Below are 26,710 nucleotides of genomic sequence, written 5' to 3' on the forward strand. Positions count from 1 at the left end.
GTTCCTAATCTGGCCTTTCAAAATGAATTAAATAGCCTTGAGAGAGGTTACTGAGCTCCAGTGGTTATTAAATATAAAGTAAGTCAGTAAAGATAAAAGGCTTTCCAAGCACATTGTATTTTATCTTTGTAATGATCATCAAACAAGGGTGGAAATACTTCCTCAGTGCTTGAGCTTTTGTCACTCGTCAGAATTTTGTAGTGCTTTGAGTGACTGACTGTCCTGTGGCTTTCCTCATAAGTCGATTCAAAGTCTCTTAGTTCATTTCAGTGGATGCTGAATTCCACACAAGTGTCTATTACCTCTCCATGAAGATGGAATAGGGGCCTCTGGGATGAAATCCACTCACAACTCTCAGATTATCCACATGATTGCTTGTGATTATTCTTGGAAATAACCAACTGTGCCTTAGAAATGTGAGATTTGGAAAACTTTTTTTTAAAAAAAGGAACAACTTACGAATAGGCTATAAAATAAGTTACCTAGTTTACTCATGAGATGATAGGAAACTGGATTGAGACTTGAAGCTTATAAAAGAGGAAGAAAACAACAATGAACCAATCATTTACCTGGCAAGAACAAAACACAACCCTTAGGGCCCAGGGCCACTGGCTATTAGGGGATGTGGCGAGGAGAACGGTAGAGAAGCTCTGGGAGTCAGGCCAGGTATGGGTCCTGAATGACTGCTGAGCTGTATGTGGGGAAGATGGCAGTGGCCCATGGTAGCACCTGTTCCAAGGGCATGCTTTGGCATTAGGAAGCTGGTCGAGTATTGACAACAGAGCTCAGCACCCAGGGCAGATCTATGTGTCACAGGAAGGATTCCACAATCTCCGAAGGCCACTGTCATCATGCAGGTCTACAAACATAACAAGGTCATCATTTTTTTTTGCCCTATCAGACCATTGTTTTATGTTTCAAAAATGATCAGGTGTGCTGGGAATGTGGCTTAGTGGTAGAGTGCTTGCCTTGCATGCACGAAGCCCTGGGTTTGATTCCTCAGCACCGCATAAACAGAAAAAGCCCACAGTGGCAGTATGGCTCAAGTGGTAGAGTGCTAGCCTTGAGCAAAAAGAATCCAGGGACAGTGCTTAGACCCTGAATCCAAGCCCCAGGGCTGGAAAAAAAAAAAAGAAAGAAAGAACAAGTCTTAGAGTTTGGCATAATATCCAGGCTAGTGACCATGTTTATGGCGTTCTGCCTGGCTGGATATACTGGGATTGAAGGTCTTATTTTTAGTTTTTCTAGGGTCTAGCCTTTATTTCTACCTCCAGCCTGTATTTTTCCCTCAGTACTTTTCCTTTTCTTTTTTTCTTTTTGACTTTTCCTGTCTCTCTCTGCCTATTACATTTAGTCCTTCCACATTTCTAGCTCTCATTTGTCTTTCACTCAGATAAACCTTCCGTGCATACTTTGTCTAGAATTGGTTTCAATTTCTCAGGCTTGTTTCTATATCTTATTTTTCTCAACCTTGTAAAAATGAGTTCATAATTTTTTTTAAATTTATTATGTGCTTTTCATCTCTCTCCTTCACTAGATTGAAAAAACAGAGTAATTTCCAGTGGCTAATGATTGAGTTACGAATATATAATAGAAATGGAATATATGCTTTCTGGAATAAAAGAAATGATTGGGTTTAACATTATGGGAATTAAGTCTGTGTCAGCTGCTGTGTTTTTGTGCTAGTCCAGCTTCCTTGTGGGAACCATGGCTACCTATGAAATTTGCTACTGGTAAAAAATAAGAGTGAAGCTTTATTACCACAATAGATCAGGGAGTACTATTTCGGGGGGCGGGGGGGGGGTCAACAGTCGCATCAGCTGGTGTATACTGAATGTACTGTTGGCAGTAAAGGTTGTTCAGGATATAAAAGGATGGAAAAAAGATTCTGTTATCAAAGTTCATTTGAGGAAATTTTACTTCCTTTGGATTCTTCTGCACTTGATTTGTAATTCCTATCTCTTTCATATAGAACACAACTTTCAGTTTTGCATAGAATCTAGAAAATACCCAAGCATACATTTAAAATGAAGGCTTTGAAGAAGTGACCATAGCCAAGACAATTTTCAGAAAGAAAGGAAGAAACAAAGGAAGAAGGAAGGAAGGAAGGAAGGAAGGAAGGAAGGAAGGGGAAGAAAGGAAGAAAAAATAAAGAAAAAGAGTAGTGGAATATCTTCATTACTACCTTTCTGTAGCAGTATTATGTGGAAGACTTTTTTTAAGAAAAATAGTCACATGGTTCACCTGCAAGACCTGTTCATTTTCTCAATAACTGAACTCCTGGCTGGGTGTGATAGTTCACACCTACAATCCCAATTACTTAAGAAGAGGAGTAGGGAGGGTGCAGTATGAGACCAGGCTTGACAAAAGTACAGGACCCTATCTGTAAAACAAACTCAGAGCACAAGGGTTGCTGCTTGACTCAAGAGGTCAGGAGGCCAAGAGGTGGGGCTCTAAGTTCATTCCTTAGGACCACCAAAAAATAAGAAAAGACTTCCAGTTAGGTGCTGGTGGCTCAAGCCTGTGATCTTAGCTCCTCAGGAGAGTGATATCTAAGGATTGCAGTTTGAAGACAATCTTGGTAGGGAAGTCTGGTACACTTGTCTCCACTGAGCTACCAAACAACAACAACACAAAGCCTGAGGTAGAGCTGTGCCGCAAATGGTGGAACTCTTGCCTTGAGCAAAAGAAGCTCAGAAACAGCACTCAAGCCCTGAGTTCAAGCCCCAGGACCTACACCACAAACAAAACAAAACAACAACAACCAAACATGTTCAGCGAAAGCCCTCCCTACAGCATGCATCATTTCTCATTAAATGTATTAGTCTGATTCATCAACCATCAGCTTAAAAAATGAGAAAATGAGACCAAGATTAAGCTCATACAAAAAGTAATTCTCTACAGCTCTGGCAGTACCATATGTTTTTAGGCTATTGATATTTACATATACCAGAATAATTAATTCTGAGCCACGAATTCTTCTGTCTTAAAAACACTTTGAGGGTGTATGCTAAAGAGTTTCTATTTTTCAAAACTGCTCATGAATCAATTTACTAAGTAAAATAAAGACATGAAGCACACATTTTCATTTATTGCAATTTCCACAGAATCGATTGAACAAATTTCACTTTCTCTGAGAAGAGCTCAATATGGTTTTCCTCCCCAAAACATTTATTTACTGTTCTTAGGTTTGTGTGTGTATACACTTGAGTGTTTGTGTTTATGTGAGTGTAAAAATGATCTATGCTCTTGACTTAGATGTGGAAGGAAGAAAGTGTAGAATTATTTCTCTATAAGTGGCCTTCAAAAATTGTATATTTTTAAGTAAGAGTAACCCATTGAAGGGTGAATATTCAAAGCATAGCTCTTGTTTACTACCAAAGTTATTGGGTTTATCTTGAAAGGCATTCCTTCAATCCCTTTTCTAATATAGGTCTACTTACATCTACAGAAATACTTACCTGTCCTTATAAATTTGAAGAAAATACTCCTGGACTGAATGCCTTTCTCCTTCAGCCATCAAAAATAATTCTATAAGCCAGGAATCTGTGGCTCACACCTGTAATCCTAGCTACTCAGGAGGTTGACATCTGAGGATCACAGATTAAAGATACCCTGGGCAGAAAAGTCCATGAGACTCGTATCTCCAATAAGTTACTCAGGAAAAGCCAGAAGTAGTGCTGTAGAGCTCAGTGGTAGAGAGCTAGCCTTGAGCACAAAGAGGCTCAGGGAAAGTGCTCAGGCCATGAGTTCAAGCCCCAGGACCAGCAAATTAATAATAATAATAATAATCATCCCACAACTCATATCATCTAAGCCATTATTTTATATCTTGCTCTATTTGCTTCTAAGTCTTGAGGTTCATGGATGCTCAGATTACAGTGGCTCCTTTCCCAAAGCAATTTAACTTTACTGACACAACAGATCTTCCCATCTCAGAAATACTCACCATTCAGGCAATGGCACACACTCCACACTACGACCACTCTTGGCTCCCCATAATTTTACTCTGGTGGAACAGCTTTCCTGTCAGTCCGCAGCTGACACCTGTGGCTCATACCTATAATCCTAGCTACTCAAGAGGCTGAGATCTGAGGATCACATTTGGAGGCCAGATGGGGCAGGAAAGTCTGTGAGACTCCAATAAACTATTAAGAAAAAGCTGGAAGTAGCGCTGTGGCTCAAGTGGTAGAATGCTAGCCTTGAGCTAAAGAAGCTCAGGGACAGTGTCAAGGCCCTGAGGTCAAGCCCCAGGACCAGAAAACAAAATAAATAAAAGTTTTATCCCAGTGTTTGATCCATATTTGGAAAAGTAGTAAAACTCACAGGTGAGGCTTCTAACAATAAGTGGTTTTTAAAAGCATTATATTTCCTTTTTGAAAAAGGAGAGTAGAAAAACTTTAATACAAAGATAATAGTAATAGGGATTGTAGCAATTATCTAAAATTTTCAGATACAATCTACATCTGAAGGAAGTGATTTTTTTTTTTACTAATAGAAAATTAACCCAACTTCAGTATCTTAGACATAATACTAATCTATGTGATTTTTCTCAGCTCGAGGATTTAACTAGCCTGTATTAGGAGTTTGCCATGATGAAAGCATTATACTAAGAATGGTGTATTTAAAGGGAAATAAAATTTTCTACCTTACTGAGCTTTAAGAAAGAAATAACATTTTCTTACCAAGAGTTTATGGACTCTGAAGAAGTTCATGGGACCAGCTGAAATTTGATTCTCAAGCTCAGAGCTGGAGACTGGGCTGGGGCTATTGATTTGAAGGTCCTCAGCAATCATTAGATGTGGGCCTTGTGGTTAATGAGATCACATAAGGAAAGGAATGAAACAAAAGGAAGAAGAGAGTTGATGAGTAGAAGTTGACGGAAACTTGACTTGTGGAGGGCTTCGACTGTGGCAGGAATCTACCTGCCCGGATAGATCTGAAGCACTAAAATGCCCATACATTTATAGAAGAGGAAGAAAAGCCTTTTGCTTCTGTTCTTTGAGGTATCATGCCTTTTAAACACAAATTATCAAGCATATACGTTGATTTCCTACAAATCTTACCTGGCATGGGCATCTTCCTAAAGCAATGGTGACCCTGCAGGGCGCCCAGTGACTCCTGTTTGTGATGCTAGCTACTCAGTAAGCTGAGATCTGAGGGTCGTAGTTCAAAGCCAGCCTGGTCAGGAAACCACCTAAGTTAGGATTTTATAAAAAGTGAGCAACAGAGCAATTAAGGAGGAGAAGTTCCATGGAAGCATGAAAGAAACACATGTTCATTGTTGATACATAATGAGTCCAGAGTGATGGGAAACTGCTTTGTTCTCATAAGACCATATTGTTCTCATGGCTGTGACCAATTATTACCCTCCCACCAGGGGACCTTCTGAGAAATTCTCCAGTCCAGAATATTAATTCCCCCACCCCCATCATTCAGGCAACAGTGCCTCCAAGCAGGCCACACCTAGCCCAGCCCTTCACTTACACAGTAGGTTCCCAGAACCAGGCCATTTGAGACTGTTACCACAAACTTTCAGGCTTGTCCCAAAGTTCCTTGCAACTCTACAGCTACTTTTGACCCTACCCCCACCTATGACCCTACTTAGCCCCACACCCCATGATGCCTTGTGTTTCCTGACTCTCCTCTGGTCTCTGTGACATCCTTCTTCAACTTCCATTAAAGTGGATCTGGTTTGTGGAGGTCAGTATCTTTGTGTGTTTTCATTCTTTGGAATCCATCCTTGTCCCTCACACTGAGAGCCATCAGAAAAGATTCCTAGAGGTTGAACTGGAGATATCCTTAGGTGGTGCAGTGGAAATGGTAGTGACCATGTGGTGACTTCGCTCCTGTGTGCTGGCTTTGAAGGCTGGTGATGGCCCTGTTAGGAGTATTTCTTAGAGCAGAGCACACAAGTGCTTTCTTTGCAAGACTTCTTTAGATCATTTCATGGATCTGACAGGTGTTAGCTCTCAGCGCAGCCAAATCAGAAGGGTTAAAATGCTATTTTAGCAGACTCTGTAGCAAGCAGAAAGAACTAAGCAGACTCCAGTCCAAGCTTATACATGGATAACACAACTTCCAATTCAGTGAATAAAGAGAACAGGATCAAACAATCAACAGAGTATGCTATAGATTATCCCAGGAGCATAATGTTGTGTGTTTTTTTCCCTCTTAGAATCACAAGTTTCTATCAAAGACGAAACATGACTAATCTGTTTGTGAAGAAAGCCTCATCTAATTCTATTTGGTCTGGTTATTTGTGTATGTACAGCAAGAATAATTAAAAGAGAGGGAGGCAGGAGGATCTAGAGTTTAAGGTCAGTGTTGGCAAAGTTATTGAGTCCTTATCTCAACAACAAAACAACAAGTAAACAAACAAATCCAAAAGGACTAGTATGTAGTTTAACTGAGGCTCTGGGTTCAATCCCCAGTCTGGTAATAATAATAATAGTACTACTACTAATACTAGTCAAAAGGCAGTCTTGTCTCACAATGAATACTGCATTAAACATAGAAAAGTAAAAAAGAGCCCAAATTGGTTCTTACTTTAGTTTGCTTTACTGTTTTGCTGGAATGTTTCATACAAACCTCGGGTTTGACTCTTAAACTTTCAGGGCTAGGAAGACTAGCCAGGAATTTTCTGTTAACTGTTTCCTGTAGGCAAACTCTTCTCCTTCAGTTCTGCAATATATCCTAAAATTTGTGGCTTTCTGTTAAGAAGTGATCTTATTTGCCTACAAAAGCTCAGGAATAGGTAAACTAGGTAGCAAAACAACATTTTAAGGGGATTTCATAAGCACTGGGTTAATAAGTCAGTCTCAGTTGCTGTATAGTATCAGGTCATATCTGCTAATAGGCATATTCTCAAATACGATACTTCAATCAAAATCTTGGTGTAACAACCAATGTTCGCAATTATGTCCTGTTACAAGGAAAACAGATTCAATTGAATGGAAGCAAAATAATTATATTGTCAGGAAAATAAGAATACTTAATAGCAGTTTCTGAGACAGGGAGGTAAGATGTAGGGAAAAAAGATCAATGTTTCATTTCTACTTCTAATGGTATAATTTACAAAATACCTGCAAGATGTAAATAGCTTAAGAGAAAAGACCAAAAGGTTCTTCAAACTGGAAAACAAAACACTAAAGAAGTATCAGTATTTTAAATGAAAATGTCCCAATGGGTTTCTAATTAGAGTTCTAGAAATTTTTATAGCTGGTGATAAATAGATTCAGAGAAAAGACTAAGACGAGGCTTTAATTCTGATTCTGGTTAAAGATTTTATAATCGTTTGCAATATTTGGAACAATTGGGTAATGATGGCACATATCTGTAATCCTAGCTACTCAGGAACTGGAGTTATGAGGATAGGGATTCAAAGCCAGCCTGGGCAAGAAAGCTTTGTGAGCCTCTTATCCCCAATAAACAACTGAATGCCAGAATTGGAGCTGTGGCTCAAGTGCTAGAACACTAGCCTTCAGCTACAGAGCTCAAGTACAGGACTCAGAACTGGGATTAAAAAAACAAACAAACCCACAAGCTCGATCCTTGCATGGGTTGTATACCAAATAATTGTTCTTATTATCTTAGTAGTCCTATTTCATGTATAGATTGTAATTGTCAGCTATTAGTAACCTTCTTTGTACAGAAAAAGAATTCAATAATTGTAGGTTGTCACATATCAACCACACTAGAGAATTTTATGAGTAAATCATCTCATTTTTCACCCAGGAAGATGCTTCCATAGTTTAATTTCTCATGTTTATTAACATACTTAAATACATTTAGCTTTTCTGTGCTTTATGAGACATTATATAAACTTATGCTTAGTAATTAACGATTCAGTAGTTTATTTTAGAAATGACCCAAACATCGAATGGCTATTACTAAATTTAATTTAGCATAACCTTAAAAAGGCAAGTTCCTAACCAACAGATTTTGTAAACTATGTTTAGGAAGACATGCTGTAGACAAATAGAAGCTGGTCATCATCTCCAGTTCTTTCCATGTAATTATTTCTAACCCAAATACAATAAACCTCTTGTTTGATCTTATACTTAAGCTTCTTTTAACTCAGGACAGATAGCACTTTTTATGAAATGAGTGCTATTAGAGTGATTGTGCTTAGCAACGATGTACCCAATTCACATGCTTTTGATTCACATTCTGTAGTTCTGAGATTTCTTTTAAGGAATATTTTATTTGATAAGTGGTCATTTGCCTCAATACTGAGTAAAATGAAAATTCTTCAGGAGTTACTTTTTTTGTTGTCCCTGTCTTACGGACCCTTAAGATAGTTAGCAGCATCCCTGGCACTAGATATTGAGAAAGATTTGATCATCACGACAATGCCCACCTATCCATTGGAGAGAAATATCGTCTATCATAGACAACAACTGATTTAGATGAAGTGGAATCAAGATTAGATTTGAGAGGTATAACTCAGTGTATCATACCGTATGTGAGTTCTTGTGTATAGACATTTGTAGCTAGGTTTTAATAAGTAACACAATCACCTATTTTAGAAAGTTTTTAAAGAGAGGTTAAAGGGGTTTATGTTAATGACCTGAACCAGGCTTGTGCCAGAAAGAAGCTGGGATCCTGAGGAAGGGCATACCTAGAGTTTTATACAAGCTGGCTACACACACAAAATAGCTATTAATCAGATATATAAAAGGTCAGGTGGCTGAATCGATGCCTCTACTACCTAAATCCAAATGGATCTGAGAACTAGCTTTCCAAGGTTATATACAATAAAAGACAGGTGCTGGTTGGTTTCTTTAGTTAGGATCAGTTGTCTTCTACTGCGCAATGTGTAGGCACCTGCTGTTTCCCAGATGCGATTGTGCCTCCTTCACTGGCATAGTTCTACACATGATCACTCTCTGAAACAGAGCTTGATTCCATCCAATAATATTACTTTTGTTGTCTTTAAAATAGTCTCTTTTGGCACTGAGATTTTTGTTAAGTTTTATATTTTGCCCTTACAAGACTCCGTAAGCAGCTGCGACACTATTTGTTTATTGTGTTTCCAGTGCAAAGAGCTTGACTCCAACCAGAGGAAAAACCACCCCAGCAAAGCACAGTGTAAAGCACAGTGAGAGCTGGGCTCCCAAACTGAAAGGCTCCCATGACTTCTTTAGGCACCTGAATTCAACCCAAAGCTAAGTTTTGTTTATCTAGCAATGCGACTCAAGAAAAACCATTCCTTAGCTTATCCTGATTGACATTAACTTTCTGTCACGTATGGTTGGGGGGGTCCCACTGCTGATGATAGTGAATGTTCTCCCTGAGCAAGGGTAGATTTTACTTGTTGCAAAGTGACAGTACACTGACGGGTATGAAGATAAAACCAACAGTTCAAACAAGGAGCTTCAGTGCAGACACAATGAGCCATAAACAGAGATGTTGTGAGTCAGCTGGTGAGCTTGGTGTTCAAGGACAATAGCGGCACTGGAGAAAGGTGACCTCATAGCAGACAGAAATAGAGCTGAGAATGGAGGAGGAAAGTATCTCCAATCAAGCCACAGGCTGTCTTTCTCCTCACTTATACTTTGCCAGTTCTAATGATGGAAATCGAAGTGTTTAACCTTACTGTGTAAAAACTATATGATTTCCTTTTCAATCAACATTCTTTTTTTCCCATTTCTTTATTGTTAAAGGGATGTACAGAGGGGTTACAGTTTCATACATAAGGCAGTGTGTACATTTCTTATCCAACTTGTTACCTCCTCCCTCATTTTCCCCCACCTCCCTCTTCCCCATTTCCCTCTCCCCACCCTGAGTTGTACAGTTGGTTTACACCATACAGTTGTTTTTTTAAGGATTGCTGTTGCATTGGTTTGTCTTTTCATCCCTTGTCTCTTCCCTTCCCTAGTTCTAATCAATACACATCTATACAATATCCAGGGTACTAAAGTCAGTTACAGTGATTCTTAGAAATCATCAACCAAGAGTGACTGATTTTAATGTGATAAACACTAAGTGTGTGCACTTAAAATCATCTTCACTGGAGAGAAAAAAAGAAGCAATTTCAAGTCAACCATTTTTCTGTTTATTGTCTATATATGATAACAAACATAGTAATATCGGACTTTCTGTGTCTGACCTAGCATAGTTAACATGATGTCCTATGGTTCTATTCGCTTTGTGGCAATGTTTTCCTGATCTTGGGTTTAATTTTAATGACTTCATAATACCTTATATATATATATATATATATACATACATATACACCCATAAATATATATACACATATACATAATACTTCATATGTACATATTTATGTGTATATGTGTATCATATACATATATGATATATGTACACATATATGACATATATATGTGCATTAGCTATATATGTATATAATATACACATGTATATGATACATATATGCATATGCATGTATGTATATGTATAGATGCATATACATATGTAATATAGATGATTATATACATATCACATGTAAAAATATGTATACAATATATCCATATATACACTTCCTTTATATACATATATGTATATATGTATATGATATATATCACATTATCTGTTGATGTGCATTTAGGAAGAGTGCACATTAGCTGTTGTAAATGCTGCTATGATAAGCCTGGCTACACAGGTATCATTTTTGTATACTGATTTCATTTTAATTGGATATATATACTTAAAGCCAGACAGATGGATTGTATGAAAAATTCTAGTTTTGGTTATTTGAGCAACCTCCATATTGTCCCACATAGTAGCTGAACTAAGTTCTTCTTCTACTGACATTGTAGATGGATTCCTGTTTCTTCAATTCTTTGCCAGCATATACCATTAAAAAAATAATAATTGCCATTCTTACTAGAGTAAGCGGATCCATCACTGTAACTTTAATTTCCCTGGTAGCTAATGATATTGAAGATTTATTACTTCATGTACTATTGTCCACTTCTGTTTCTTCTTTTGAGAACTGTCAATTCAGATCATTTGTTTACTTTTGATTCCATTACTTGTTTTCTGTTTTTGTTTTTATTTAACTTAAAAAATATTTTGTGGGCACCATTCCTCTGTCAGATTTATCGCTCTGCTGTGTAGAAGCTTTTTGAAGTGTCATACAATCTCGTTTGTGCTTTTGTTTAAAATGCATTTGGCCAGAAAGTATTATTGCTTGTCACAATATCTTGAAGTTTTTCCCTTGTGTTTCACTCAGATCTTACATCAAAGCCTAAGATCCATTTTGAAGGTGGCTTACATGGTCATTTTCAGGGTTAATTTTCAGTCTCTTGTATGTTGATTACATTTTCTCCAGCACCATTTCTTCAACAAGATGTTTTCACAGATCTTTTGGGCTCCTTACTTGAGAATCAGTTGGTTGAAGATACATGGGCTGTTTTGTGGTCCTCCTATGTCCTTCCTTTGAGATCTACGCAGTTATTTTTATGCCAACAGCATGCTGTGTTTGTTCCTGCAGCACTGCAATGTGACTAGAGGTTTGATACTGTGATGCCTCCGCTGTGCTTTGGGGGTCAAGCTATCTTTGACTCTTCAAAATGTTTTTGCTTCTTTGTGAATTTTAGGGTTGTTTTTTCTTAGTACTTTAAAGAATGCTATTGGTGTTTTGAGGGAGATTGCATTGAATCTGTGGCTTGTTTGGGGCTATGCACATAGTTGAACAACATTAACTTTTCAGTCCATGAACATGGGAGATCTTTCCATCTTTCAGTGCCTTCAACTTCTTTCATGAATGTTGTGTAATTTTCATTGTAAAACTTTACTGCCCACCCCCCGGCCGCTTTGCCAACAGAACTTATGAAATTCAGCTTTACCCATCCATTGTTAAACCTTGTCATATACAAACAAATATGAAGATGCATACAAGGATAATGTACACTTAATAAAAAGAGCTTTATCCCCCCCTACACACACACCCAAATAAACCAATAAAATCTGACAAGCTGGTAGCTCCCTATTACAGCTGATTGTGTGAGAAGGTGAATAGCAGCCTCACTAGCTCACATGGAAAACTATTTTGGATAAAATCATGTGATATTGATTACCTCTTGAGCAGCCAAGACGAGAAGCAAGGGAATAACATGCTGTTCTTTTTTTATTGAAAGCTATTTGAAATTTCATCTATTTCCTCAGGCCCACTGAAGCAGGTGGAAGGCAGCCGGATTCTCAACCTCTCAGTGAAACAATACCTCCTATTTCAATATGTCAATGGAGAAAGAGAAGTTCCTGTAGCAGTTCTCATCCATGCTTTTTGGAATGTGCCAGAGAGCATATCAATGACTATTAGATTGATGGAGAAACGATGTGTTTTCCAAGAAGCAACACTAATCGAATCATAACATTTCATGTGGAGACATTGCGCAAATTTGTACTCGAAGAATTGTGGCGAGTAATTAGAACTGAAAAAAAAAATTCACAACTCAAGAAGAAATAAGTCACATCACTTCATCGATGAGACAAATGTATAAGTTGAAATTCTTCAGTATGTCAACATGTGCCAAGAGCAAGTGGTTTTGAAAAATTTTCCATCATGCATATTGATGCATAATTATCGGTAAACAAAACAGAACACAGGTTAAGTGAACAGGTTTATAAAACAACAATCACCATAGTTGAGAGAGGTGATAATTCCATCATGCTAGACAAATAGAATATGAATTATCACTTTATCTGCCCACTCCCACCTCCAGACCTCTGTTGATCAGCCATGCTATCACTAGGTATTAATGTAAACTTTTCTAAAATGGTGAATAAAAGTATTAAATAGGAATACTCTTTTTCCTATCTTCTTCAACCTGTTATACTGATTTGTCTGTGCTGTGTGTATTAGTAGTTTTTCCTCAATGAATATTATTCTAATTTTTCAGGATAGCTTGTTCCATTTATACAATGTGAAGTTGTTTGAGTTGTTTCTATTTTATGGGCATTTGAAATATCAATGCCATGAACATATTGGTGGAAATCTCTGTAGATGTTAATCTTTATTTTCCTTTAATAGAAGTGAAAACATTGAATTGCATACAAAATATATGTATAACTGTACAAGTAACTGATAAAAAGTTGTCTGAAGTGTTTATTCCATTTTACAGTATGACTAGTATTGTGACAGTGGACCAAATTTGTTGTTGGCAGTGGAGGTTTTTGTTTTTTGGCAGTGATGGGGATAGAACTCAAGACCTTGCCTTGCTAGGCTGGTGCTCTGCTTTTGAGCCATGACCCCAGCATTTGAGTCACACAACCTGGCACTTTTAGGCCATGCCTCCAGCACCAAAACTATCAGTTCTCACATACTCTCCATCTCTCTGTCAATGCTTGAAATCCTTAGCAGTTCTTACTTTAGCTACTCTTTATGAAGTGGTATCTCCTGGTTTTAGCTTGTCTCTAAACACAGGGATAACTAGTTTTTCATATGCCTTTTTCCATCTGTAGATACATCTTTTTGACATATATACACACACAGACATATACATATATGGATGTGCATGTGATTATTTGTTCTTAATGCATGTATGTATTATAACCTGATTTCTGTACAAGTTCTTTATCAGATTACATTTTATGAAATTTCCTCCATTCCCACTTTCCTCTCTTGTTTTCAGAAAGAGTCTGTGAAAGATTGATGCTTTTTCCTTAAATGTTTGATTAAATTCATCTGAACTTGGAATTTTCCTTTAGGGAATGATATTTTTAAATATATTATTTCATATATCTTATTTTAAACAGCTTTATCGGGATACATTTTACTTATGAAATCCATCCATTTCAAGTGGACAATTTAATAATTTTTTCCCTAACTTTACCAAGTTGTGCAACCATCACCATAAATCAGTTTTAGAACACTTTTGTACCTTTAATAAGATCTCTCATGCCCTCTTATGGCTAATTTCCCTTCTAGCCAACTGCCAGAGGCAATAGTGAGAAGGCTTATAATCCTAGACTAAATTAAAGACACATAAACCTTTGCAGCATTTTTTGTTTCATTTGTAGACAGTTTTGGTAAAATGGGACTCTCAATGAATTTATTTCCTGCCATTGTTCCATCTTTTGACATGAGATTATTCGTACCATTTCCTTATCTTTTTAAAAAAAATGAAACTTGGATCTAGATGGATGTTGTCTTTGTTCAAAGATTATTTTATTGGCAGACATTTGTTGTAAAAAGAGGTCTTATTGTGATGGGTTTAAATATGTGTACTACAGAGCTCGGCAACCTCACCGCCCTCCTGCATCTCTGTCCATTATTCCCTCTTCTGTTCTTAAAACAATTTTAGCATGATTTTATTTCCATACACACAAATACAGTCCTTTGAGCACATTCAACCACTCTATTCACTCTCCATTTCAACTGATACCCTCTCTGCAACAGAGCTGGTTTTAGAAGTGCAGTTCTTTCTGATGCACCTTGGTCATTTCTCTATCCTCTGTTTTCCTTCATCTGTTTAGCTAACTAGGCAGTGTTATTGAACAAGTCAAGATTTGTCTCTTGGTACTACTGATTCATCTCTATTTTTATTTTTGCTCCAATTCATTGTTATTCTGCTTTTGCTTTTCTTCCTATTGACTTGGAGTTCAGTTTGTTTTACAGTTCTGGGTTTTAATACATAGTATATATAGATCATTGATTTTTTTTTTCAAATTAAAGATTTGAGCTCCATCAGTGCCTACCTAAACCCTGAATTTCTTTTTTTCATTTTTTTATTGTCAGAATGATGTACAGAGGGGTTACAGTTTCATACGTAAGGCAGTGAGTATATTTCTTATCCAACTTGTTACCGTCTCCCTCATTTTTCTCCCATATTCCCCCCTCCCTATCCCTTCCCCTCCATGAGTTGTGTAGTTGGATTACAGCGTATAGTTTTGTAAGTATTGCTGTTGCCTTTGTTTAGACCCTGAAATGTTAACAGGCTGCCTTTGTATCACACTTCTGAAAACATCCTTTGTCAGCATCACTTTCATTGGAGTTATGGGTCACGTGAGATTGTGCTGTTTAAATTTTAACTGTGTAGGGATTTTCCATGTGTCAATGAAAATTTAATTCCATTAATACCAGAATGTGTCCACAGTTTAAACTGTATTAAGACTCACTTTAGGGAAACACATTGGGTTCATTGTAGTTGATGATCTGTGCATTCTCATGTTCATTGATTATTTCTTTGCAGTAGCTTCTGTTACTCATGAACATTGTATTTGAGATGTTGTGTTGTTTATGTTATACTTTCCAGTTCTACACATTCCATTTGGTTCCATTAAAGTTTTTACAGTTCTCCTTTTGATGCATTTTTTTTCAAATTATTTTGTATCTCTTACTGTTCGTAACAGTTTTCTATTGCTGTCACAAATTTCCACACTTGTGACAACACAAATCAGTTGTCTCTCAGTTTTATAGATCATAAATATGAGCAGGTTCTACTGGATTATCCACCAGGTTCTTATAAGACTGAAATTAAGGCATATACCCGCCTGTGGTCTTACCTGGAGACTATGTGGAAGACTTAACTTCCAGTCTTCTCCAGGTATTCACGGAAGCAGATGCAAAGGATGTTGCTGAGTGCCCTGCCTTCCTGCTGACCATCTCCCAGTTCCATAGAGCCACTCTCAGGACCTTCCGGAGGGCTTACTTCCTCTCAGCCAAATAGATTGTCCCTTAGGGCACATTTACTTTTCATATCTGGAATCTTTATCGTCATCTTCTGCAAAGAAAAATCTACATCTGTATTTGACGAACTCATTATCTAGTTAGGTTGAGCTAAACTACTAGATAAACTCTGTATTTTTATAGATCATCTGATTAGTTACCTTAATTGCATATGCACAAACCCCTTGCTGTGTAACATGTTAGATTTATGGCGATTTTAATATTCTGCCTACTCTGTCATTGTATTGAATGTATACAGTGGTCCCCAAATCTACCATTCCAAATTCAATTTTTATGGAATGATTTGCCCCAGTTTTATACATGGCCTTAAAATATTGATTGGATTCTGTATCATATAAACTGTAGTGAAGTGTGGGCATTTTATTGTCATTCTTTAACATCATTAAATTTTATCTTGCCAGGCATGAAGTTACTTGTGGATCGACTTAACCTTTCCCAGGCTTGTTTCTCATACTTTTCCTTAGGGTGAATTTCTTGAGCCCTACTACTGGAGTTTTCCCTCCTGGGAATCTGTTCTAAAGCTCTGACTTCTACAATGAAGTTCTTCCTCTCCGGAAGGCCAAATCTTAAATATCTTCAAGATTCTAATGTGGTTTTCCTGGTGTTTCACTCCGTCTTTCTTTCTTTCTTTTACATATTAATGTTCAACTCAAGTTCAAAAGAACCTCCTATTATTTTCTGGCTAAAAGTGTGTGTGTGTGTGTGTGTGTGTGTGTGTGTGTGTGTGTGTGACTTTTTTCTCTCTGCAATGATAGCTTCCTTACCCTTCTTGAACTGATTTCTCTCTCTCTTCCCATTTTTTTAAATTAACTATGCACAGCTTAAATTTGGATAGTGGCACCAGTCAGTACATTCCCCATCAGAGTTCCCCCTCGTTAGGGGTCACAGACTTGAGCTGCTGGTTACCATAGGTCATACAGAATGGTAGCTAGTGGGAGGGGACCTCTGGGGACAGTTCGCCTACCCTGGCTGGAAATAGAAGCCCTCAGGTAGAATGAGTAAGGAAAAAGGGTTCAGCAGAATACTGGGGCCCTCCTACCACAGCAAGGAGCCTATATTCTAGAGCTCATGGGTTACAGTAGGTTTTCTGAGGCCAGGACTGTGGAATGGAATCTATGTCTCTGGATTGTAGATGCTGTAGCAGGATGCGGCACAGAAGAGGGTTTTAACAAGGACAAAGAAGCTGATCTGAGTGTGGGTATGTGGTAGTTATAGTAGAAGTCCATCAAGAAACAGAAACTGCAGGGACTGACAGCAGAAAGAAATAGTCTTATCTTTTTTATTTTCACTTTTGGGATTTGAACTCAGCGCCTTATAGATGGTAGGCAAGCGCTCTACCATCAAGGGCCGTGCTTCTGGCCCTTTGTGCTTTAGTTGATTTTTTTCAGTTAGAGTTCCATATTTTTGGCCATACTGGCATTGTACTACTATTCTCCTAGTTCAACTTCTGGCATAGATGGGATGACAGATGTATGCTATTATGCTCAAACCCATATTCTACCTCGTATGTGGATTGTACCTGCAGCTGTGGGAAGGAGAAGGAGGTAGCATGTATATAACTGGGTGCTTATGATTCATTGGACTTACCTTGAACATGCTCCCCCATGGAGGAATAACCCTGGAAATATCTGCTGTTGTGGATCAGCACCTAGTCTAAGAAATACAGAAATAGAATGTGCTCATTAAAAGGATAGCTGCAGATAGATGTGATCGAGAGCTTACAAGTAACACAGCAGAATAATTGAAACATAGACCTTGGAGATAGGCCCTCTGGGTTCAGATCTGAGATCTGGGGCTGCCTAACTCTATTTTTAAACACCATTTGGGCTTAAATTCTTTATCACAAAATTTGAGAGGATGATCATAATACCTATTTCATATATAGGGGATTAAACAAATCTTTAATTAAATAAGTCTTTAATTTACCATAAAGATTAAATAAATCAACATGAATAAATCATTAGAACAGTACTTGAGTGGAAGTAAGTGCCTGATAAATGTTGGCTGTTAAAATATTCTTTGTGCAAAATTAGGATAATAATATTATCAACATAAAGACTTATTAAGTACTGAGATAAACTAAGTCTCTGCATATTTACTGTCCATTTCAGTATCCAATACATGGTAGATGCTCACTACTCACAATCAGTGTCACAAATTGCTCCTGGATGATTTGATAAGTACAGAAGGTTCTAATCATAGATCTAATTGACTCTTACCTACAAGTTAGCAGGTATCAAGAAGGTAGCATTCATATGGGGTGACTGATTTTCTTTACCTGACATTTTCCCTTCCTTTCTCTCCCCTTCTTCTCCCTTCTCCTCCCTTCCCCTTCCCTCCTTTTCCCTTCCCTCCCCTCCTTTTGGATGAACCTCTCCCTGTGCTGGTATCCTCTTCAGGTAGCTAGTGAAGGCTACAAAAGTCCTGGTGAATAGGGACAGGAGCCCAAGAAATGCTTTCGGAATTTCCCTGTGTGTCCTTGGCTTGCCTCTACAAGAACTGCCAGAAAGAGAGGGCCCAACCTCTAAATGCCCTTCACAGCCTTCACAGGCTCTGAGCTCCAATTATCTGTACAGCACTGGGGTTTCTTAATGGGGGAGCAGAAAATGGGTGAAGAGCTGTCTAAATTAATTGACATAAGATCTCAACACAAATAAATACTACATGAAAGTATCACAAAAAGTGGAATATTCTTTCTTTTAAGAGGAAAATTTGACACCGTCTCCTAGTGCAATGTAAATGTGAGATTCTTTTTTTTCTTTCTTTCTTTCGTTCTCTCCCTACATATACACATATTTATAAACTTTTCTATATATAATTTTCTATAAGTAGTTATACAAGGGAGTTTCCATTCAACAGAGCAGTTTATAAATATAGTGCCTCTTGATCAATGTCACCCCTTTTAACATTCTCACCCACCCCCTCCCACCCCACCCCAGACTTTGTCTTTCAAAGTAATGGCTAGTCCCTGCAAGAAGAATAGGAGAATAGAGTGCATTAACAGAATTAGCAGTCCTGGAGGACTGCATTATACATTACAAATTAGATTTAAATAAATACCAGGGGAAATCGAAACTTATATCCTGCAGAAGATAATGGGCAATGGAATAATAAAGGACATACATGATACTTAGATGACCTAAGAAAGCAAAAATCCTAAGGACCAGAGTAAGGACTGAGACCTTAACTTTTGTTAGACAGGTGTATGAAGCCCTGAGAAAGGATGGATCATAGATGACTCCTTAACTAGAACCAGGCTTGGAAGCATGATTTGCAATGTGTGATATTTGTGCCTGAAATCAGAGTCTCCATTCACACCTAACACCACACTGCCCAAGTAGTCCAATCTTACACAGAGGTTTTCAGTTCATATTTTCGAAAAGAAAAAGGAGAAGGAGGTGGAGGAGGAGGAACACAGTGCCATCTGTGAAGGGACTGGATAAATATATAAAGATGAATGTGATTCCATAAGTCCTGGATGTATGATGATTGTGTAAGCTCGGCATCACTTTCTAGTTACTCTGGTAACCAATTTTACTCTCTAAGTAGTTCATGGGGAGCTAGTTGCTGACTAGAGGAACGAGCCCTTGCCTCTGACATCCACGATGGCAGGGACCACAGTTACTGCCCCAGGAATGAGCTCTGGGCTCCACAAGGACCAACCAAAGCTTTCACAAAAGTTCATCACATATCTTGAGGTTGGACTATTCCAGGCTTGTAACTTTTGGGGAAGCCAAATATTTCAACCCACATTAATGATTCTTTAATTCCAGAAACTAGACCATAGCTAAAAGGCCAGTCATTGATCTGTAGCCTTCCTGCTCTGCATACTTTAGGTTTGGGTCACTATCAAGGAAAGCCAGTGCGGAATGACAGAACCAGCTCTGATTGCCTCCACACATGAGTGCTTCTTGGGTACATCACATCATTGGAAACATTGTCCTGGGTAAAAAGATAAATAATCCCCAGCCCTTGCCCTCAAGGATCTTACAACTTAGCAAGGGAAATGAGACAGGCACACAAATGGCTGCAATACAAGGAAGATAATGGTAGCTGCCAGATGTTAGGGGAGATTGAGCAGAGCAGACAGAACTCAGCAAATGGCAGCATTCAACTGCCAGCCAAGAAGCATGTAGTGAGCAATTGCCAGTATGAAATGAAAATGGAGAAGGAAAACGCAAACAGAGACCGCAACAGGTGAAAAATCATATGGCATTACTGGTTACTTCCCTGATTATTTTTTTGTCATAAATTTCCTAATAACCTGAAGTTTAAATATAAAATAAAAGAAGAATTAAAATAAAGTCTTTATTAAGGATATAGCTTGAGGTACTTGTGCATATCTGTGCAAGTGTGTGAGTGTGTGTGTAGGTGTGTGTGTATTGGTACAAGGACTTGAACTCAGGGCCTCGTGTTTTCTTCCTTGGCTTCCTTTTTTAAATAACTGGTATTCTACTACTTGAAACATACCTTCAGTTCCTACTTCTTAAGGATAATATTTTTTTAAAAATACATATTAGTTAAAACCTCAATAAATGAATACTTAGGTACATAAATGAATGAATGTAGGATATTAGGCTCTTGTCCCGAAGTATGTGTTTCTATTGCCTAGTTTATTTCCTTTTCCCCTTCCAAATTAGCAGAGGCTAGCTCAACAGGATATCTGCTTCTGAACATCTCCCTCTTTTGAGCAAGTATATTAAAATCACCAAGGTAAGAGGAGATGATATTAGATTCAAGCAGTAAAGAGAAAATATCATAGAACTGGAGGAGTCCCAAGTCAGCAGTCCTTCAAGCCGACTTCAATCCAGGAGTTCACATGCTTTAATGAAAGCCCAACCTGTCTGTCTGTCTGTCTGTCTGTCTGTCTGTGAGTCCATGTTTCTCTCCACCTATATTATTTTTCTTTCGATCTCTTACTTTGAGATTCACATATATCCCCATCAATATGGAGTCACAGGGTGATTCGGAGCTGGCAGGAAGGAGGGCCCGAGGTGGCATAAAGTTGTACAAGGTATACGTTTTTCCCTAGTTAGGACATCATAGCTAAGGATGATGGACATCCACAATGGGCTGAGTTGTGCATGGATTACAGCACGGTTCTGTGAAAGAGTACAGAAAATGCCTTGCTCCTGCAAACCCAGAGGAGCATAGCAGAGTTCCCAAAGAGAAACCTAGTCTGTTGAAGAAGGGGCCCCTTTTGTGTGGCTCATGGAGAGCCATGTCCTCATGGCTCTGAGGAAGAGCCTTCCATGGCTCTGCTTGTGTTCTGTTCCCTTGAACTCAGGCTTCTGTCCAAAAGGAGCAGTTGCTGGTACAGGAAGAGGGCTTCAGTGCCCAGACCATCAGCAATGAAATGTGGAAGGGGGTTATCCAAAAGGCAAAGTACTGGACTGTCTCCAGGAGATGGAGGAATGGATGTTAAAAGAAGGGGGTGGGGTGAGTATAAAGCCCTCTGTATCAAGAAGTGTTGGTGATCTTTGGATATCTTGTGGTGGTTGCCTACCTGGACTTAAAACCACCGACCAGAAAGCACACCGTGGAGAAAGGGCTGCGGGCTATTTTAACAGGACTTCAGCGGGAAAAGATGCCTTGGAGAGGATCCAATTCAATTTCATCATAGAGCAGAAATGCCAAGGGCACACAGGTAGTTGCTGGCAGAGACCTTAAACATTGCTGCGCATGGCCTACAACAACAGTTTCCCACCATCCATGGATTGACTTCTTCTTCCTGGCTTTGTCTCCGCCCTCCAAGGCCTGAAACCCTCACCAAGAGTTGCACTGGCTTCCTTGAGAACCATTAAATGTCCCTACATAGGAATTGGGGCCACCTGTTGCTGTAAGGAGCCCAGTCTGGGGCAGGGCTGGCCGAAAGGGGGCCCCCTCCATGAAGAGCATCCTCATAGCCAGGCCCTCCACGTTTGCATCCGGACTAGGCTCCAGAAAGTTCTCAGCAAAGGAAGAGAAAGGCATTTGGAAATCCATGGAGAGATTTCTGGGAGTTTTCCTTTCTTCTCCCTACCATCAACCATCATCTCTTCCCTGTTGCTTCCTCCTGGGTAGAGAGAGAGAGAGAGAGAGAGAGAGAGAGAGAGAGAGAGAGAGAGAGAGAGAGAGAGAGAGAGAGAGAGAGAGAGAGAGAGAGCCTGTCAGAAGCCCAGCAGCTCCTCTGGAAATAGAAGGGAGCCTTACACCTGTCAGTGCCACCGAAGAAAGTGCCAGCTGCAGAGTTCCCATCTTTGGTGACAAAAGAAAGCACCGGGGTGACTGGGAGATCTCTGCTACCGTCTTGGGGATCCCAGGCCAGTTTCGCTGGCTCTGGCTCTAGTTAGCCCTAAAGATCAAGGGTGCATTGCCTGCTCTTAGGCTTGCAGAAGGCTTTCCACAGGCTCCCCGCAAGACGCTGGGCAAAGGATGCTTTTAGAGTCAGGGACCCATTTCCTAATTTTCTTAATTAAAAACAAAACAGAAATGGGCACAGATGGATGTGCCAGGGGGGTCTTACAGTGGCCTCTCCACCTGCATCTACACCTTCCGATTGATTCCCTCCAGCTCCCCAGATCCACACACCCTCCCACCCCCAACCCGCCTGGATCCCCAGAACTGAGAGCCCTCTAAGGTCTGGGAGCAGCCTGCACCAAACACCCTCCCAGGTCTGCTGCTGCTGCTGCTGCTGCTGGTACCCAGAACGTGGGTGTGGGTGGAGGCTGAGCCGAGGCTTCCTCCTTTACTGGGGAGCAAGCGCGCAGCCCTGCTTGGCATCCCGAAATCCCGAGATTCCCTGGGGACCGAGAAACTCCTCCCCCCCCTCCTTTGCCAGGGGGGCCACCTGCCCCCCCTTCCCAGCCGCCCACCGGCCCTCCCTCCCCCCCCCCCACCTCAGCACGCAGCCCCTCCTTGCGTGATGATGCAAACCAGTAGGGAGGGCGGCGCTGGCAAGGGTGGGGAGAGCCAGAGCGGAGCTAGGGAGCTCAGAGGGAGGGAGGGAGGGCGGGAGGGCGGGAGGGAGTGGGAGGAGGAGGAGAGGGAGCCGAACGACCATTTAAAGCGATAGCAATCCCTGCCCTCTCCCTAGTGCTGGGCTGGTTGGAGAGCTCGAGCGAGCAGGCAAGCCAACGGAGCTGAGCGCGCGCGCGCTGTGCGCCGGCCTGGGGAACCGAACCAAGATCGCTCAGGCGCCCCAGGCTGGCAGGAGCGACGGGACCCCCACGCCCTCTGCAGCCGCCCCTCCTCGGGTGCCCTCACCCTGCGTGCACTGCAGAGGTCCCCCGGGCTTCCCCCAAGGAGCTCACCTCCAGGAGCCCGGACCTAAGCGAGCTCCACACGGTCCCCTCCGGAGCCTCCGCGGCGGCCGGGGCAGCATGGTCCAGCGCCGCGTCCTGACTTTGATGAACTTCCCCTGCTGCGTGCTGGAGGTGCTTCTGTGCGCGCTGGCGGCGGCGCGCGGCCAGGAGATGTACGCCCCGCACTCCATCCGGATTGAGGGGGACGTCACCCTCGGCGGGCTGTTCCCCGTGCACGCCAAGGGTCCCAGCGGAGTGCCCTGCGGGGACATCAAGAGGGAGAACGGGATCCACAGGCTGGAAGCGATGCTGTACGCTCTGGATCAGATCAACAGCGATCCCAACCTGCTGCCCAACGTGACGCTGGGCGCGCGGATCCTGGACACTTGTTCCAGGGACACTTATGCGCTCGAACAGTCGCTCACTTTCGTCCAGGCGCTCATCCAAAAGGACACCTCCGATGTGCGCTGCACCAACGGCGAACCTCCGGTTTTCGTCAAGCCAGAGAAAGTAGTTGGAGTGATTGGGGCTTCGGGGAGTTCCGTCTCCATCATGGTAGCCAACATCTTGAGGCTTTTCCAGGTAGGGGGGTCCTCTCCCTCCGGGGCGGAGCAGGCGGTGGCTCCCCAGGTGCGCCCTGGCAGGCTCGGACTCCAGGGGTACCCGAGTTCAGGTCGGCCAGCCTTCCTTTCCGCATTTCCACCCTGGAGATCCTGCTTGATTCCTCCCACCCCACCCAAGGCGCCCTTCTTCCCAGCTTCTAGTTGGTTCCTCTTCCATCTCTCCCCCTTCTGTCCACGCTCCACTCCTTTCGTCCTGACACCCGGGATTTATGGCCCCATTTACAAGAAGCAATCTGCGAAAAACAAGGCGATGATTTAAATAGGTTTGCATTAGAGTGAAATATGGTCTGCAAACAGGCTTATAAAATAAGTGCCTCTAGGCTTCTGGGAGAGCAGGCTGGGTGCATGGACTGTGGAAACAAGATGAAAAGATATTTGGAAACTGGGTATTTCCCAAAGCCCCCAGCTTCCCAGCCCAAAGGCACCTGGGAAACCTCGACTCCTTTGGAAAATTTCCAGAAGACCGTAAGCTCAGTCACTTCTTCCATGGAGGGCTTGCTTTTAACCTACATGTGGACATGAGTTTTGCCTCTTTCCTTCGGGTTGGGTTTCTGACCTGTGGCCAATTTCCATGAGATCCTGGGGCGGAAGAACTGGGGGGGGGGGAACCCTCCTCAGGTGAACAGCGGTGACATGACCCCCGCCTCCCCCCCCCCCCCAGGTGGTGGACGGCTCAAAATTGCCTTTGCAGCCCGGGCCACTGGCAGGAGCTGGGAGAGATCAGCTTTTCCGCCGCCCCAGCCCGCAGCCCAGAGATGAGCTCATGCGAACTGCAAAACCCAATTGCTTGCTCTGCCTCCTCCCTCCGCCGCCCCTAGCCCTGTTTCCCTCGTTCGACCCCTAATCCCAGTCGTGACTCTGGGCGAGAGGGTGATTCTGAGCCAGGGAGAAAGCGCCTGGGGCAGTGGGGGGGGGGGGGGGAGGGTGCACTGAGATGCGGTCTGGGGGTTATCATCATGCTCCTGTTTCTAGGAGGCGATTGCAAAAAATAGGAGGAAGGGGGATCGGGACTGAGGCGTGCCAGCCTTGGGTTCCACTGCAGGCTCTCTCCCGGGGTTTATGAGCCGGGGTGCTGCATTGAATAGAAATGGATGGCTTTGGGGTTCCGAAATTGAGTTTCAGGGTCAGGACGACAGTACTTCCCTTCTCCCAGTTTCTCCTTTTGGCTGCTTCTCTCCCTGTGTCTTTGGCCCTGTGTTTTTCTTTCTTTTCCCTTTGGTTAAACACACACACCCCTGCCCTTTCCCGGGGTTGTATCCGCCGCCGGCTGCTGCCTCCTTTCCTCCTTCTCTTCCCCCAAGTTCTGGATTCCTGGGCTCGGTCTGGAGAAGGCCCTTTAGGAAGGGGAGAGTGCTCCATGGCTGGGGTGGGGGAGGGAGCCCAAACCGTGTCACCCCCTCTGCAGATGTGTAATGTGATCCCAGCACAAGTCTGCTGCCCTCCCCTGGGGACCCCGCTCCCTGACCCTGCTTTCCCTAAAGGTGTGGGTTCAGGCTGTCACCCCATGGCCACCAAGAGTGCAAAGTTTGTGTTCAAGCAGGAGGGGAGCCCATCCAGGCTATAGCCTGGTGCTCCCCCACCGTCCCCCCCACCCCATCTCTACAGCCTTCCTGACTCCTGTTGTGGCAGTGTGCCTGGGGCTAGGTAGATGTTTGCAACCCAGGAACCCAGGAAGTGCTTTGGAGGTAGACTTTTCCCACTGGGTTGCTCTCCTTTCTGGAAAGAACTAAGGATTTTGTAATCCACACTAAGAAGCAATCGTTTCTTTTTTTGAGCTTAAAGCCTGACAACTTGAGGGGGCAATTCTGCAGAGAAGAGCTCAGACTCAGCACCTGAGAACCACTCTGTGTGTGTGTGTGTGTGTGTGTGTGTGTGTGTCACAGAGAGAGAGAGAGAGAGAGAGAGAGGAGAGCTAGAGCAAGAGAGAGAGAGAGAGAGAGAGAGGGAGAGAGAGAGAGCAAGAGCATGCATTCAGACAGGAGCTAGTAGTGTTTCCCTTTGAGCCCTGGGAGGCACATCTTGGGTTTAACACTTAAAAATTATTCAGCTGTCTATTTTTCTCTTCACTCAGAGCCTTGGCACTACTGCAGATAGATAGGCCTGCTTGTCTTAAAAAAAAATGTTGAACTCAAGAAAGCCATTGCAGATTAGGTTAGGAACTGTGCTTGCTGAATGTGATTTCACGGGAGGTAGATTCCTCTTCTCCTGTCTGAACCTCATTCAACTCACAAGGAAACAAATGGCTGATCTTCCACTGGGTTCCCTCCTTCCCTGAGCTGGAGAGGAAAGGAAAGGAAGAACAGAATGCCAACGGGAGTGAGCAGTGTGGATTTGGACGAAAACCATCCTGAGAAAACCACTGTCACTCTCCTCTAAGTTGCAAATTGCAGCTATTCCTGTGGGATTGAGCAGCAGCAGCGGAGGGGGAACTGAGGGCGCCCGGTTTTCTCCTGCATTTGGGGAGAAGAGGTTGGAAGTAGCACAAATGCACCAACTTGTGGCTTGTGCTGCAAGCTGGTTATAAATGATGTGCCATCCTGGTTAACCATTACTCATGTAGTTGTGTGTGTGTGTATGTGTGTGTGCGTGTGTGTGTGTGTGCATGTGTGCACGCTACAGTGGCTTCTTTTGCATGTGATTTTAGGAGCTCCAAGCCCCTAGTTTTCTAGCTTCTGTGAGTCCACAGGAGGGAATAACACTCTACCAACCCATTGTTAATAGGTGCATCCAATGGAATGGAGGGATGAGGGGAGGGAAAGAAGATAGCAGGTAAATCCCCTCTGGGATTCCAAGGTCCAGCTCAATTAAAATGGTCCTATATAAAACAAAGTCTGTCAGATGGTTGGGTTGTAGGCTTTTTGGTGATTTTTGTTTTCCTCTCGGGTTGTGGTTGGTGGCTGTGGGGGCCCATGCCAAACTGATCATGTGAGATATAAACTTATGGTTAAGATGAGCCTCTAGCAAGAAGGAGGGACTCCATGGGGGTTGCTGAGGACTGGAGGGGGCCAGAAGAAGTAATGAGAGAATAATAGATGTGACCATAACTGTGGCTGCGGCCAACAGAGCCCCAGAATGAAGTTCTTTCCTGAAGAGGAGGACTGGGTTAGGATAAGCACTCAGATGTGAATAGTATCTTTGACTTGAAA

The 26,710-nt window shown here is 41.9% G+C and overlaps 1 protein-coding gene across 3 annotated transcripts in view; it reads left to right on the top strand.

The window, feature by feature from the left end:
• Nucleotides 1–22,748: 22,748 nt before the first annotated feature.
• Nucleotides 22,749–26,710, top strand: part of Grm7 (glutamate metabotropic receptor 7) — a 547,225-nt gene continuing 543,263 nt past the window's right edge. For all 3 annotated transcript variants that reach the window (XM_048356200.1, XM_048356199.1, XM_048356201.1), the window contains exon 1: nucleotides 22,749–23,523. In XM_048356200.1, the coding sequence (XP_048212157.1) occupies nucleotides 23,020–23,523 (504 nt within the window). In that variant the 5' untranslated portion in view covers nucleotides 22,749–23,019. The remainder of the gene's footprint in view (nucleotides 23,524–26,710) is intronic.

Source organism: Perognathus longimembris, chromosome 10 (assembly GCF_023159225.1).
Source record: "Perognathus longimembris pacificus isolate PPM17 chromosome 10, ASM2315922v1, whole genome shotgun sequence".
Classification (NCBI taxonomy): Eukaryota; Metazoa; Chordata; class Mammalia; order Rodentia; family Heteromyidae; genus Perognathus; species Perognathus longimembris.